The sequence below is a fragment of the Salmo trutta genome, chromosome 25 (genome assembly GCF_901001165.1).
Source record: "Salmo trutta chromosome 25, fSalTru1.1, whole genome shotgun sequence".
Lineage (NCBI taxonomy): Eukaryota > Metazoa > Chordata > Actinopteri > Salmoniformes > Salmonidae > Salmo > Salmo trutta.
This window is the reverse complement of record NC_042981.1, coordinates 23,838,018-23,854,126: the sequence shown is the minus strand read 5'-3', so window position 1 is coordinate 23,854,126 and position 16,109 is coordinate 23,838,018. Positions and strand designations below refer to the sequence as shown.

The window sequence follows — 16,109 nt, the reverse complement described above, 5'->3', positions numbered from 1 at the left end:
GCCACCTGCAAGTTGAGGTCAGACACACACACTGCTCCTAATCTGCAGTTTATTTTGCAGGGAGATTGGCATTTTGACAACATCTATTTAGGCATATTTAAACACTTCCGTGTTTTCAGATCACGAATATCATCCGATCCGACTATCAACTGTTAATTATGGATACGATTACGAATATGGTCAGGTCGGCACACCCCTAAAGACACACACTTTCTTCTAACCTCAGTTGTTTCTCTCAGTGTCCCACTCACCAGACTCCCCCACAGTCATGGGGATATTCACTTCCAGATAAGAGCCTGCTCCGACATTCACATGGACGGCATTGGTTTCCTAAGAGCAGAAAAATCAACAGAGCGCATATTGTGAGAAACACATGATCCCATTGTGGAATGGATTATAATAGTTTAGAGCTATTTAGATCTGCCTTATCTAATACATGGAGCTTTTAACAAAATGAGAGAGAGTGAGAAGCCTGGTCTCCTAGTACCCTGTTTTTGGTGAAGAGCAGGTCTATTGTGGCGTCTGCGATGATGTTCATGCGCAACTCAAAGGCTAGGATCTGTCTGGGTTTGCCGGGCTGAGCCACCTCCGTAACACCCAAGGACTGGTAGTCTGCCGGGAGGAAGAACTTCCACAGGCAGTCCCTGCATACAGAAAAATAAATATTAGTAATTATATTCCTATGGTCTCTGCACACAGGAGAGAATGCTGCGGAGTCTGGTGAACAGCCAATTATGTTTTATGTAGTAGTATAGTGTGTGTGTGTGTACCTCTGCCTGTCTGCCCAGGGTCCATAGTTGAAGTCAGTTCCTTTTCCACAGACTATGTCCAGACCCCAGCAGGGAGGCAGATCTTGCAGTTTGGTGCCCTCTCCACACAGCTCTGGATCCCCACTCTCCTGCTCCTCTGGGACCAGGCCTGACAATACACACACAAGAACATTAATTACTAATGACTTTACAGGTATAAAAAAAAACTATTCAGGACTCTTTGATCCTGGCAAACAGGCCAGAATTCTACACAATATGGTCGTACCTGGTTCATCCCGGTAATAGTAGATGTCCACGTCATTAGACTGCATGACCACAAATCCTTCTCCCATCAGTCTGGGCGGCCTATGGAGGACAACAGAGGTTGTATTCTTTAGGATTAAGAGGCTAGGGTTTAGGGTCGATGGTCAGCTCACTTATCGTTCAGCGGGCCCATGTAATGGGGGTTAGGGTTTAGGGTCAAAGGTCAACTTACTCGTCGTTCTGCATGCCCAGGTAGCGCGGGCTGGGTACGAGCATGACGCGGACATTCTCCAGAGAGCCCTTGACAATGTGCATGTATTGGTCCAGGTGGCTGGAGGGGGGTTTGGTGGCGTAGGTCAGGAAGGCATCCTCAAAATTCACACATATCGTCTGTGGGAGGTGGTGGTTCCCAAATGCTAAGCGACCCTAGAGAAATGCACACGATACAGTGATGAGAATTAAACATAAGTGCACTTTCAGACAACCTAACTATTGACTAGCGTGTCTGGGTGTGACGTCTCAGATGTAGCTAAGCTAACGGGAAACTCACTGTGCTGATGTTGACTTTGATGACAGGGATGAGGGATCTCCAAGATGACGACGGGTCTGGAGTCTCTGCTTTGATGTTAACACTGTCCAGGCTCTTTTCTCGTTCTTCTCTTCCTCTCTCCTCGTCTTTTTTGGGAGGTATGAGGGTGGGGTCCAACCCGAAGGTCTCCTGTAGCCGTGCATAGAGATCTGTGCGGTTGTAAACGTGGAACTCAAATCCATTTACTGTCACGTAGAGCCTGGTCTCAGCCTTGGGGTCTGGAGAAGAGAAGAACAAGATCATCTGTAACTTTGACATGATGGTCAAGAAGAGTACAAGTCATTTGAGTTACTGCGGCCTCCCACCACTCCTACACCTATGGACTTGTTTCCCATATCAAAACAATGTCTCTTGTACAATCCACTGACCGTGCTGTTTCTGCTTAGGGTTATACATTTTCCACCAGCGGAATATAAGGAAACCATCTTGTATTCTGTAACACAAAATACATTGAAGGTAGAATAAAATAGTATTAGAATATAAGCATGTATTGTACAGAGAGTAGAATACATAACACTGTAAAAGTAAGCACCTGATGGACATGTCTTCGTTGATGAAGTACACATCTCTGAACATGACCTTCCCCGACAGCACCGAGAAGGAGAAGGAGCCTGTGGAGAGAGAGAGAGGACAAACAGTGATGCTAAAACTAATCCAAGTAGGTCATAGATTCACACTGAATTTCAGACATGCAAACATTAGATTCTTCACACTGAATTCCATAAATAGGGCACCTGGTAGCCAAGTCTGAGTCTGCAAGTCTCTGGCAAGGTTCATAATTCACGCATCTGCAAGCTTGTTTCATTTCATTATTTACACTTACCAATGTGAATGTAGCCATTCTTGTAGAGTTTGTTGATGAGTAGGGTTAAGATGAGGCCGATGTTACGGGAGTTGTAGTAGGTCAGGTAGATGATCCATCCACAGGACAGAATGGTGGCTGGAAGAGAAAACGGAGCACAGTTAGCTAGCGTCACTGATGTCCCACCATCCTTAGTACCAAACATTTCCTCCCGAACTGTCGTAACGACTTCATTAAGGTTGTCACAACAATGACATAATAGCTGGTCCACGTCCTGCCATGACTCAAGTGAAAGATGGGTTACCATTAAGAATGGAATTACACCCCTGGTTACCAATGACTCAGAGGGTTTAAACTATGTCTCATATCGTTTTGATAGTGTTAAATGAGGCTTCACGCCTGTATACTTGGAGTTAAGTGCTCCCCATTCATCAACTATAATTTGAGAAATGGGTGCGATTCACTGCAGCCAGCCCTCTCTCTAACTCAGGTGTTTTTCCACCTCCACTCTTAGTCTAGAAAATTTCCTCAACACTTACCCACAAGTAGCCACACAAAATTGGAGTCATGCTTGGTGAGGAAATCATCTAAGTCTCCAAAACTAGGGAAGGTGCTGTCGTTGGCTTTGGCATCCATGACTACACCTGCGGCTCAGTATGACAACCAGCACTGAAACAGACCAAATGGTATCATAAGATGAGTTTACTGATTATCACACCAAATAACTCAGTGTTTCAAAATCAATTACACTGGGAAAATGCCAGACATAACACAACTCTTCTAGCACTAACGCAGATTCTACTAGTCAATTAATTATCAATGCCCTTGCTTGGTTGAATTAGATGTGCTGCTACAAAAATGAACAAACGTGTGCAATAGCTGAGGGACCCTGAGTAACAGATTGAAAAAGCCTAACTAGTTGCCAACATTGTTAAAAGAATTGCATGACATGTTAGTAAAGGGTCATTCCATTTGATTTCAATCACTTTTTGAATGGACCCCTTTTGATTTGAATGAAACTTTCATACATATTTTACTATGGTAGAGATGGTCAGAAAGTGACTTTTTGGATTTCAATGCAAAAACATTTTAGGAGATAGAGGTGCTCAGTTGACCCATTTTGCATACACCACCCTCCCATGAGACATCCCAGGTCTTCATCACTGGATAAGATAAACAGTTGAGTGTGATAAAATTTAAAAGCAGGGTTGTCAAACTATTTTATTATTAAAAATGTTTTATCCTCAACCCTTTGTCCTGGCATGGTGCAAACTGCATGAGCTGTTGAGACGAGGGATTTCTATCCCCTAAAACCCCTTCATGGAACAATAGATTGATTCCAATGTTTTTCCAGAATAGTAACTTTAGACCATGGTCTGATAAGGGTATCACTCTTCTGGAACATTGTTATGAGGGAGCTGAAACAGAAATACCACTTGCCTAACAGGGACTCCTTTAGCTACCTACAACTACGAAACTTTATTAGGGTGACTCTCAAGGGACAATGGAACCTACCTAAGATGTCACCTATTGAACAACTCTGCCACGCAGACCAACCACTGTTCAAGACCATTTCCCGTGTTTACGATGCTCTTATGTCAGGACTAACACTGCCTGAGCTAGATAAACCGACTTAGATGGGAAAAAGATCTGGGTATTGATCTTGATGAGGGTCTATGGAGTGACCTATGCAGGGATGGTGTTACATCCACATTGAACTCCAGATACAGACTGATCCAGTTTAATGTCCTCCATCAGCTCTATATCACCCCATCTAGACTGCACAAGTTCAACCCTGATATCTCCTCCCTATGTTTTAGATGTGGCTCAGATGAAGGAACATTCCTCCATTCCACTTGGCAGTGTTCAAAACTACATGGTTTCTGGCAGGGCGTATGCGATACCATATCCTCAATTCACGGGGTTGCATTCCCTTTAGACCCGGAGGTCTGTCTACTGGGTAACTTTACTAACTCCAATCTTAGCGAAGCCATACTATAAAGCTAGCAGAAATATTGCTAGCGATTGCAAAGAAATGTATTGCCTTGAAATGGAAATCGGATTCCCCCTGCCAGTTGCAATGTGGCTATCGGAAGTTAGTAGTTGTATCCCACTGGAGAAAATCACTTACTGCTTGAGGAATAAGTTAAAGACATTTTACAGAATTTGGCAACCTTTTAACTATATGGAGAATCTCCCCTCACAACACATTGATTGAATCTCTATATAACCCTCACATACTGTTTCACACGTAATGTATAATATGTAGCTTACGGCAAGGTCTCATTATTATTTTTTATTTTACTCTTTATTATGACTTATTTATTGTGTTTGTATATACAATTATTATTATATTTTTTTGTTACTCTCGTCTGTTACTGTCACTTTGTCCTATTGCTGTCTAATATCTTCACTTTGTTTTTAATGTTCTTAATTGGAAAATGCAAAAAAATAAATATATATATAAAAAAATGTTTTATCCTTTAATTTAAATTGTAAATTTTTTTTAAAAAAATGTAAAAAAATAAATAAAAAAACAGGTAAAATCCAAATGTTTTCATTTTCACATTATGTTGTAGTTTGACAAGAGTTGGGCGGTATCCCGATTGTCATACCATTTCTGTACTATACCGGGGTACATGGCATTACCGGAAGTGCACACAAGGGGCGCTATTTCTAAAATAATGTATGGTTTTCTTGGACGCACAAAATAATTTAGGCAACAGGGATCTTGATCCAGGAGGGGTTTGAATGTCTCTAGTCTGGGTACCAGTCTTTTTAGCTAACATTCCACTCCATGTCATTGCCAAACACTGGCCTTTCGGCAATCACAACGTTCAATATGCAGCTGGATTTACGACAGAGTTGCTCATTGGTTGTTGGAAATTACATAAACATTTTCCATGACAACACGTGCAGCCTGAAAAATAGAATTAGAAATTATAACAAAGTCAAAAACAAACATTTAGCTGTTAGCTAGGCAAGTTGTATTTTGAGGCTTAAAATCAAAGCAAAGAGGTTTTGTGGTTGGATTTGCAATATGTATTTGGTTTAAGAATTTAGACACGAGATAGCAACTTTTGACAGACTGGTTTCGTCTGGACAAACCAAAAAAAAAAAAAGTTGCTTAGCAATTGGATACAAACGTGTTCTGTGGAGAAAAAACGAAGTATAAAGTTCCAATATTTGGATAATTGTTGTGATTGGAGGACAGCTGTGAGGGTTATCGAATCAGAATCAACTCCTCTGTCCTCCTCGAGCTCATTAATGATAGAATGTTCATATTTGAAGATGGCAGAAAGGCCAGTTTCTTTGGCAATGACAAGGAGTGCAATATTAGCTAAAGAAACTGGTACTCAGGCTAGAATGTCTCTGCTGTAACCAAGAAGCTTGATCTTGACATATAGCCACTTAGCTAGCAAGTTAACAAACCAAATGCATAGCTGGAGGCCTGAGCTGGATTTATTTTGGATTTATTTGAAACGTTTCAGATCTCATAGTTATACTTAACCTATAGTTAGTTATAAGCAGTGACTTAGCACACACCCCCACGAGGTGGTACTTTTCAATAAACGGTATTGACAACCATACCGTTAGTATTTCAAATATACCATTTATACAGAGGTATCGCCCAAGCCTAAATTTGACATATTCTGAGGTGTTTGTGTTATGCCTGCCATCAGTTGAGACACAGCATACTCTTGAATACAGGGTAGGTGTAGGGCTGTGGCGGTCAGAAAATTTCATCAGCCGGTGATTGTCAAGCAAATAACTGACGGTCTCACGGTAATTGACCGTTAACTAACATAAACACACAATCTCCTGGCTTCCACTGATGCAGACCTTTGGAACATCTCCATTTTAAAGTCTAATAAATCCATGTAATCTAGTCTACACCATCACAATAAATCCATAATTTATTTTAGACAGGTCTAAAGAAACGTGAAGAAAATGTAGTCTATATTTCAGAAGAACAGAATAGCATACTCTGAGTTGTCCTTATGTTAGGGTTAGGGTTAACCCTGATCTGGCTATGCCAAATGGCTATGGGCTACACTAGTTCATTTAGTAGACATGATTTGCTTAGAATTCCATGGCATTATTTTATGGTTTGAAGAATACAATTGAACAAAGCTGAATGAAATATAAAGGATAATTTCTCCAAATGATTTGAGGGAGTGCGCACATGCAGGTATTCTGTGTTGAGCGGTTAACAAAGAAACAGGTACTTCTATATGCTTGAGTTAGCGTTCTTAATGTAACTTTAGTTGTGAAACAATGTATTAAAAATCAAAACATATAGCCCAATGTTTGTAAGGCTGCATGATGCAACTAATGATGACTTGTTTTTTGCCCAGGCTGTACACACTTCATCGGTCACTCATTTACAATTTGACAAGCCGTTGTGCCCTTCTCCCTGAGTGCTGTGCGCTCAATAACGTGATCGGGTCTTTTCTCACAGGCTACACGTGAAGACAGACACATCGGGAATGCAACTGCATGCGTCCTTATCCAATTCCGAGGTGCATATTGAAGATATTGGAAGAACTGTCCACATTTACTTTTCGTCAGCCAACAAGATGAGTAGGCCTAACAAACAGCAAAAGCATTAGCCCATGTCACTCTACTATCCCCCATAGAATGGAGTAGGTTGACCTTTGTACTATGCGAGAAATCAATATTCCAAACATAGTCTGGGAGAGTTGTGGGATGCGATAGATCCCAAATTAATACAACCACTAGCATTAATAAAACTTTTTTTACGCAATGTGGCCGACGCAACAGATCAGAACGTTTAGCCTAAAATATTGATAGCCTAATAGTTTATTTCTTCACATTATAAGCACAGCAATGCACAAAATGGTAGTAGGCTATATGCACAAACGTTCCATTACCAGGAAACACCATTATCAAAAGTGACCGCAAAAAAAATTATGCACATATTGCTTTTATTATAAAGGTGCATTTTTATGGTGAAAATGATCTTCCCCAAACTTCAAACTCACACGCCGCTTATGTATGCCAGTTAGGCTCTACACCCCTTGTAAAGCAGATTAATGATCTTCATTATAAGAAGTTATTTGGCCACTTCAGTTGTGATACAAACCTTATCAAAACATATAGGCCTATGGGCAAGGCCACATGAAGTATGAGACTTTGATTCGAAATATTTGCTAAAAAAAGTATTTGTTTCTTATTCTGGAGATCATTCACAAGCGACAATATATAATTCACAGGTGATTGGCTAATATCGTCACCCATCAGACTATTCTTGATTTCATCTTATCTTTACATACACTAAATAATAAACTCGAATAAAACATCCTCTCACTGTCACCTGCGTTTATTTTCAGCAAACTTAACATGTGTAAATATTTGTATGAACATAAGATTCAACAACAGACATAAACTGAACAAGTTCCACAGACATGTGGTTTCATGCATGTTAACATTAGAAGCCTACTCCCTAAGTTTGCATTATTCAATGCTTTAGCACATTCTGCCACCCCGGATGTCTTAGCCGTGTCTGAATCCTGGCTCAGGAAGACTACCAAAAACCCTGAAATTTCCATCCCCAACTATAACATTTACGCCAAGATAGAACTGCCAAAGGGGGCGGTGTTGCACTCTACTGCAGAGATACCCTACAGAGTTCTGTCTTATTATCCAGGTCTGTACCCAAACATTTCGAGCTTCTACTTCTAAAAATTCACCTTTCGAGAAACAAGTCTCACCGTTGCCGCTTGCTATAGACCACCTTCTGCCCCCAGCTGTGCCCTGGACACCATATGTGAATTGATTGCCCACCATCCATCTTCTGAGCTCGTGCAGCTAGGTGACCTAAACTGGGACATGCTTAACACCCCGGCCATCCTACAATCTAAGCTTGATGCCCTCAATCTCACACAAATTATCAATGAACCTACCAGGTACAACCCCAAATCCGTAAACACAGGCACCCTCATAGATATCATCCTAACTAACTCGCCCTCCAAATACACCTCTGCTGTTTTCAACCAAGATCTCAGCAATCACTGCCTCATTGCCTGCATCCGTAATGGGTCTGCGGTCAAACGACCACCCCTCATCACTGTCAAACACTCCCTAAAACACTACAGCGAACAGGCCTTTCTAATCGACCTGGCCAGGGTATCCTGGAATGACATTGACCTCATCCCGTCAGTAGAGGATGCCTGGTTATTCTTTAAAAGTGCATTCCTCACCATCTTAAATAAGCATGCTCCATTCAAAATATTAGAACCAGGAATAGATATAGCCCTTGGTTCACTCCAGACCGGTCTTCCCTTGACCAGCACAAAAACATCCTGTGGCGTTCTGCATTAGCATCGAATAGCCCCCGTGATATGCAACTTTCAGGGAAGTTAGGAACCAACATACACAGGCAGTTAGGAAAGCTAAGGCTAGCTTTTTCAAACAGAAATTTGCATCCTGTAGTACAAACTCAAAAAGGTTCTGGGACACTGTAAATTCCATGGAGAATAAGAGCACCTCCTCCCAGCTGCCCACTGCACTGAGGCTAGGAAACACTATCACTACTGATAAATCCACAATTATTGAGAATTTCAATAAGCATTTTTCTATGGATGGCCATGCTTTCCACCTGGCTACCCCGGTCAACAGCCCTGCACTCCCCACAGCAACTCGCCCAAACCTCCCCCATTTCTCCTACACCCAAATCCAGATAGCTGATGATCTGAAAGAGCGGCAAAATCTGGACCCCTACCAATCAGCCGGGCTAGACAATCTGGACCCTCTCTTAATAAAATTATCTGCCGAAATTGTTGCAACCCCTATTACTAGCCTGTTCAACCTCTCGTATCGTCTGAGATTCCCATAGATTGGAAAGCTGCCGCAGTCATCCCCCTCTTCAAAAGGGGGAGACACTCTAGACCCAAACTGCTACAGACCTATATCTATTCTACCCTGCCTTTCTAAGGTCTTTGAAAGCCAAGTTAACAAACAGATTAACGACCATTTCGAATCTCACCGTACCTTCTCCGCTATGCAATCTGGTTTCAGAGCTGGTCATAGGTGCACCTCAGCCACGCTAAACGATATAACTGCCATCGATAAGAGACATTACTGTACAGCCGTATTCATCGACCTGGCCAAGGCTTTCGACTCTGTCAATCACAACATTGTTATTGGCAGACTCAACAGCCTTGGTTTCTCAAATGATTGCCTCGCTTGGTTCACAAACTACTTCTCCGATAGAGTTCAGTATGTCAAATCGGAGGGCTTGTTGTCCGGACCTCTGGCAGTCTCTATGGGGGTGCCACAGGGTTCAATTCTCGGGCCGACTCTTTTCACTGTATACACGAATGATGTCGCTCTCGCTACTGGTGATTCTTTGATCCACCTCTATGCAGACGACACCATTCTGTATACCGCTGACCCTTCTTTGGACACTGTTAACCAACCTCCAGATGAGCTTCAATGCCATACAACTCTCCTTCCGTGACTTCCAACTGCTCTAAAATGCAAGTAAAACTAAATGCATGCTCTTCAACCGATCGCTGCCCGCACCTGCCCGCATCACTACTCTGGATGGTTCTGACTTAGAATATGTGGACAACTACAAATACCTAGGTGTCTGGTTAGACTGTAAACTCTCCTTCCAGACTCAAATGAAACATCACCAATCCAAAATTACATCTACAATCGGCTTCCTTTACAAAATAGCCTCCAACACTCTACTCAACAAATTGGATGCAGTCTATCACAGTGCCATCCGTTTTGTCACCAAAGCCCCATATACTACCCACCACTGCGACCTGTATGCTCTCGTTGGCTGGCCCTCGCTTCATACTCGTCGCCAAACCCACTGGCTCCAGGTCATCTACAAGTCTCTGCTAGGTAAAGCCCCGCCATATCTCAGCTCACTGGTCACCATAGCAGCACCCACCCGTAGCACGCGCTCCAGCAGGTATATCTCACTGGTCACCCCCAATGCCAATTCTTCCTTTGGCTGCCTCTCCTTCCAGTTCTCTGCTGCCAATGACTGGAACGAACTGCAAAAATCTCTGAAGCTGGAGACTGTTACATCCCTCACTAGCTTTAAGCACCAGATCACTGCACCTATACATGGCTCATCTGTAAATAGCCCATCCAATCTACCTCATCCCCATACTGTATTTATTTATCTTGCTCCTTTGCACCCCAGTATCTCTACTCGCACATTCATCTTCTGCACATCCTACCATTCCAGTGTTTAATTGCTATATTGTAATTACTTCGCCACCATGGACTATTTATTGCCTTACCTCTCTTATCCTACCTCATTTGCACATGCTGTATATAGATTTTTCTACTGTATTATTGATTGTATGTTTGTTTATTCCATGTGTAACTGTGTTATTGTATGTGTCAAACTGCTTTGCTTTATCTTGGCCAGGTCGCAGTTGCAAATGAGAACTTGTTCTCAACTAGCCTACCTGGTTAAATAAAGGTGAAATAAAAAAAATAAAAAAAATGTGACTAACAGAAATGGAATAATGTGTCCGGGGGGGGGGGGGGGGGGGGGGGGGGGGGGGGTCAAAATCAAAAGTAACAGTCAGTATCTGGTGTGGCCACCAGCTGCATTAAGTACTGCAGTGCATCTCCTCCTCACGGACTGCACCAGATTTGCCAGTTCTTGCTGTGAGATGTTACCCCACTCTTCCACCAAGGCACCTGCAAGTTCCCGGACATTTCTGGGGGGAATGGCCCTAGCCCTCACCCTCCGATCCAACAGGTCCCAGACGTGCTTCAATGGGATTGAGATCCGGGCTCTTTGCTGGCCATGGCATAACACTGACATTCCTGTCTTGCAGGAAATCACGCACAGAACGAGCAGTATGGCTGGTGGCATTGTCATGCTGGAGGGTCATGTCTGATGAGCCTGCAGGAAGGGTACCACATGAGGGAGGAGGTCGTCTTCCCTGTAACGCACAGCGTTGAGATTGCCTGCAATGACAACAAGCTCAGTCCGATGTGACACACCGCCCCAGACCATGACAGACCCTCCACCTCCAAATCAATCCCGCTCAAGAGTACAGGCCTCATTCCTGACGATAAACGCGAATCCGATCAATCACCCCTGGTGAGACAAAACCGCGACTCGTCAGTGAAGAGCACTTTCTGCCAGTCCTGTCTGGTCCAGCGACGGTGGGTTTGTGCTCATAAGTGACGTTTTTGCCGGTGATGTCTGGTGAGGAACCTGCCTTACAACAGGCCTACAAGCCCTCAGTCCAGCCTCTCTCAGCCTATTGCGGACAGTCTGAGCACTGATGGAGGGATTGTGCATTCGTGGTGTAACTCGGGCAGTTGTTGTTGCCATCCTGTACCTGTCCCGCAGGTGTGATGTTCGGATGTACCGATCCTGTGCAGGTGTTGTTACACGTGGTCTGACACTGCAAGGACGATCAGCTGTCCGTCCTGTCTCCCTGTAGCGCTGTCTTAGGCGTCTCACAGTACGGACATTGCAATTTATTGCCCTGGCCGCATCTACAGTCCTCATGCCTCCTTGCAGCATGCCTAAGGCACATTCACGCAGAGGAGCAGGGACCCTGGGCATCTTTCTTTTGGTGTTTTTCAGATTCAGTAGAAAGGCCTCTTTAGTGCCCTAAGTTTTCCTAACTGTGACCTTAATTGCCTACAGTATGTAAGCTGTTAGTGTCTTAATGACCGTTCCACAGGTGCATGTTCATTAATTGTTAATGCTTCATTGAACAAGCATGGAAAAAAGTGTTTAAACCCTTTACAATGAAGATTTGTGAAGTTATTTGGATTTTTACTAATTATCTTTGAAAGACAGGGTCCTAAAAAGGAGCGTTTCTTTTTTTTCCTGAGTTTGTGTGTGAAATTTGTTTGATGTCAGTGATTAGAGGGACAATAGAGTGCTGAGTACCAGGCAGTTAGCAAGTTTGGTAGGCTACTAATGACCATCAGCAGCATCAGATTGGAGAGAGCCTAATTAACGTGATTAAACGGTCATGTGGATTTTGACTGCCAACATGACTCATGGCCGGTGTGGCAGTGAAAAAGGTCACAGCAACAGCCCTAGGTGAGTGTCATTTCAATCATAGAAATATAATTCATTCTGTGAACATATCCCTTCAGAATATTGCAATTTAACTGGTACATCATTTAAATATAATTTGAGTTATATTTTTTACTTCCAATTACTACCACAAAGGTGACTGCCGGTCCATCCACCATAGAATGTCAACTTAATAGGAATGTCTAATCTATTATCTATATGATTTCAATAAGTTATTCTTCTGCACTGTTCAACCAATCCAGTAAATTCCCACTATTTACACTCGTGGGAATTGGCCTACATTGATAAGGATAAATTAAAATCTTTCTTACATTAGATATATGAAATGCATAACCATTGTAGCAATTGAAAGGGAACAGTTGAGATAATGTGGAAATTATTAGACCAAAGTTTGGTACACGTCAGTTCAACTGACAAGACTGAATCCAAACATTACACTTGATTTTATGTGCATTTTACATTTACTGTACTTTGCCGCATTTGTTGATAACGAAATCTAGAAATACTCTGGATACATTCAGTAACATGATAAGACCATTCCTGGAAAATGTGGGGTAGCTGCAACATAAGACTAAAACATTAGAAGAGTTTAAGTGAGAGGACTAACATGTGTCTCCAAGTGGCCACACACCTCTTCAAAGTACACAGTTCCTAAGCAATTTGAATGCACTTTTATGACTCAAAGAAGAGTCTTGAACTATACTTTATACTTTTTTTTTAAATATATTTTTTATTTTATTTAACTCTCCTAGCTGTTGAAGAACTATAGCAAGGACACTTGTATTTGTTTAGTCTGGAACACAACCCTGCTTTCCCGCCATCACACAATTACTGTCGTTCTTTACTCAATACAAAAACAGCCAATTATAAAATCACAATCCAGGGAAGATGGGCATGATTTGAAAGCTTGTTCTGTTGCCAACATGACTGGCTAAGTTCTAAAATACAAGCTTACAGTGTTAAGCTTTCACAAGGCAATTCAACCTTTTTCGCATAGAAAGGAGTCATGAGTGCATTCATGAGCATATGCCGCAGCTCATTTTCTTCACAATAAACAAACATGCTCATTCTGTTCAGAACCACCCCAGGGTGTGAAAACATCTAATCTTGTAACTGTACATCAAAACAGAGATCATAAATGTTGACAATGTATATGACATGAGTTTTATGATTTGGAAATGTTTAGTGTACATTTGGACTCACAGGTGTTTGGCTTACTTGTATGAGATCAAAATGTTAATTATTATAATCCTCAACATCTGATCTTTCAAAAATACATCAAGTCAGCTTAATTTACAGCATTTCCCTCACTCAAAACAAAACATTTGCAAAAGTTGCCCAATTACTAGGAGGGATGGAGGCAACTTCTTGTCACGCGGTGCTCAAGTTCAGAACGGCTGTCAGTCAAACCCCATAATGCACTGTGAAGTGCAGAGCCAGAACGCTGATGTCATGTATAGCATGTTGCTGTACAGCCACTACGTTCCAATATAGATGCTTATTAATGCCCAAATCTGCCATTTTCAACCCGAGTACGTGTAAAGAGTTAACATCCAAAAGTAGAAGTAGCGTCATAGGCTCCCTTTCATTTCCCCTGAAAACCGGAACATCCAGTTGCTGGGGACTCAGCAGAGGCTAAGTTACAACATATTCAAAAATGAAAATCTGACTTTAAACGCTTTTAGATAATTGATGTGAAAGCGGAAATTAGCAGTTAAAACAATTACAAAAGTGTCCTCCTCGCCACTGTTAAGGTAAAAAGCTGAGGGATTGGGCTGGAGAAATCAAATTCATAGACAGAGCTATGGATGCAAGGACTGACCATCCATGATAACAAAATTATTAGTTTTAACCATGTTTTGATGGTATACAGTCTTTGTTTACAAGCGTTGGAGTAAAACAAGCTTATATTTTGGGTTCATGAGACCTTCATAAGAAGTTATTTTCATGAATTAATGAATGCATCATTCATATATCATTTAAAAAATGTAGCAACTGCAGATTGACCCTTTAAAAAAGGTAAATATTTTATATATTTTTAAATTCTAGAAATTACAAAATAGTTTGACAACCCGGTTTGTAAGCTTTTAAATGATAATCAAACTCAACTGTTTATATTTTCCAGTGTTGAAGACATGGATGTCTCATGATAGGGTGGGGTGTGCAAAATGGTTCAACTTTGTTCTCCTAAATGTTTTGGCATTCAGGTCCAAAAAGTTAATTTCTGACCTCTTCTACCATGGGCAAATATGTATACAAAGTTTTGTTCAAAAAGTGTTTGAAATCAGATGAAACGACCCTAAACTGACCAGACATAGCCTAGTCTGCAACCCTTGTGGTTCAGGCGTAAGCTTGCTCTCCAACAATACTGGAAGAGTATTGATTAACCGGGACACTTCCAAGTATTGATTGAATGGGGCCCAGTTTCTCAGGCAGGTCATGTTGAGTGGGGCAAGAGTGAAACCTCTTAGCTACCCGTGTGTGAGTAAGGTTCAACGCACAAGCATGATGTGGGTGTAGTCCAGCTGTTACGCAGAAAAAAAAGAGGTCAGTAATTGTGAACACACACAAGCAAATCCCTACCTAATCCACCTTAGATCATGCTGTGTAGAAGGGGAAAAAATTCACAGAACATAAGCACTGCCGTTCATAAACACTGTTAGTTTGGTTGTGTGGGAAAAAAATGTATGAACTGTATGCATTCACTACTGTAAGTCGCTCTGGATAAGAGTGTCTGCTAAATGACTAAAATGTAAACGTAAATGTGTGAACTGTGAATCAGGCTTGTCTGATGAAGTTCAGAGTGATCGAACGCCTAATACTACAGGAAGTTGATGAATCAGATCTGAGTAAAGTGATACGAAGCATGCCATGGTAGTAGATTCTGAGCAACAGTTATGACGAAAATAGAACACTATCTAGGTCCTGCCAGGCACACTATCTGAAAATCTACTTTTTCAACCTAGGACATCACGTGACAATGTTGTTATTTCCTTGTGTCAGTGAGGCTCATCATGTTGGTCCAGTATGCTTAAGCAGTGTCATACAGACAGCAAGTCATCTCACGCAGACAGCAAAAGAGGATTCATTCTTTGAATCTTTCAAGACAGGCTCAAACATGTTGCAGTAGAAAATTGGATGTTTGATAACAGCACAATCAGTGAAGCAACCTTCATGACAAATAGTTTTGTATTAGCTAGCCAACTGATTGTGATAGAAATACTCAAATTTATGACTATTTGTTTGCAAGTTAGTAGGTAGGAAGTTAGTTGGAGGCAAGCTAGCTTAGTCAGCCAGCTAGATAGGTGGCTTTCAGAACAACAAGTGAACCTTGCACTCTCGGTAGTGCAGCGTATCCCAAACTCGGTCCTGAGGACCCAAAGGGGTGCACGTTTTGGTGTTTGCCCAAGTACTACACAGCTGATTCAAACAATGAAATCATCGAGCTTTGATTATTTGAATCAACTCTGTGGTGCTCAGGCAAGGGTCGTTTAACCTTGCACTAGCGACTTATTCCATCACCATTTTCATGGATTGCAATAAATACAGCTAGCTGCTGTTCACGAACATGTTTAGCCTGGGGTCCCCAGATCGATAGTATTTAACGACCAGGTGAAGGCCCCCCGGCTAACCCGTGATGAA

The 16,109-nt window shown here is 41.9% G+C and overlaps 1 protein-coding gene across 15 annotated transcripts in view; it reads right to left on the bottom strand.

Moving 5' to 3' along the window:
- The window catches only part of kiaa1109 (KIAA1109 ortholog), an 88,236-nt gene that overhangs the window by 71,593 nt on the left and 534 nt on the right, over positions 1-16,109 (bottom strand). For all 15 annotated transcript variants that reach the window (XM_029713265.1, XM_029713267.1, XM_029713273.1 and 12 more), the window contains exons 2-11: positions 2,944-3,073; positions 2,426-2,542; positions 2,135-2,213; positions 1,971-2,035; positions 1,564-1,820; positions 1,246-1,439; positions 1,036-1,115; positions 771-918; positions 488-644; positions 252-330 (exon numbers count right to left, since the gene is read on the bottom strand). In XM_029713265.1, coding sequence (XP_029569125.1) covers positions 252-330; positions 488-644; positions 771-918; positions 1,036-1,115; positions 1,246-1,439; positions 1,564-1,820; positions 1,971-2,035; positions 2,135-2,213; positions 2,426-2,542; positions 2,944-3,040 — 1,273 coding nt within the window. In that variant the 5' untranslated portion in view covers positions 3,041-3,073. The remainder of the gene's footprint in view (positions 1-251; positions 331-487; positions 645-770; positions 919-1,035; positions 1,116-1,245; positions 1,440-1,563; positions 1,821-1,970; positions 2,036-2,134; positions 2,214-2,425; positions 2,543-2,943; positions 3,074-16,109) is intronic.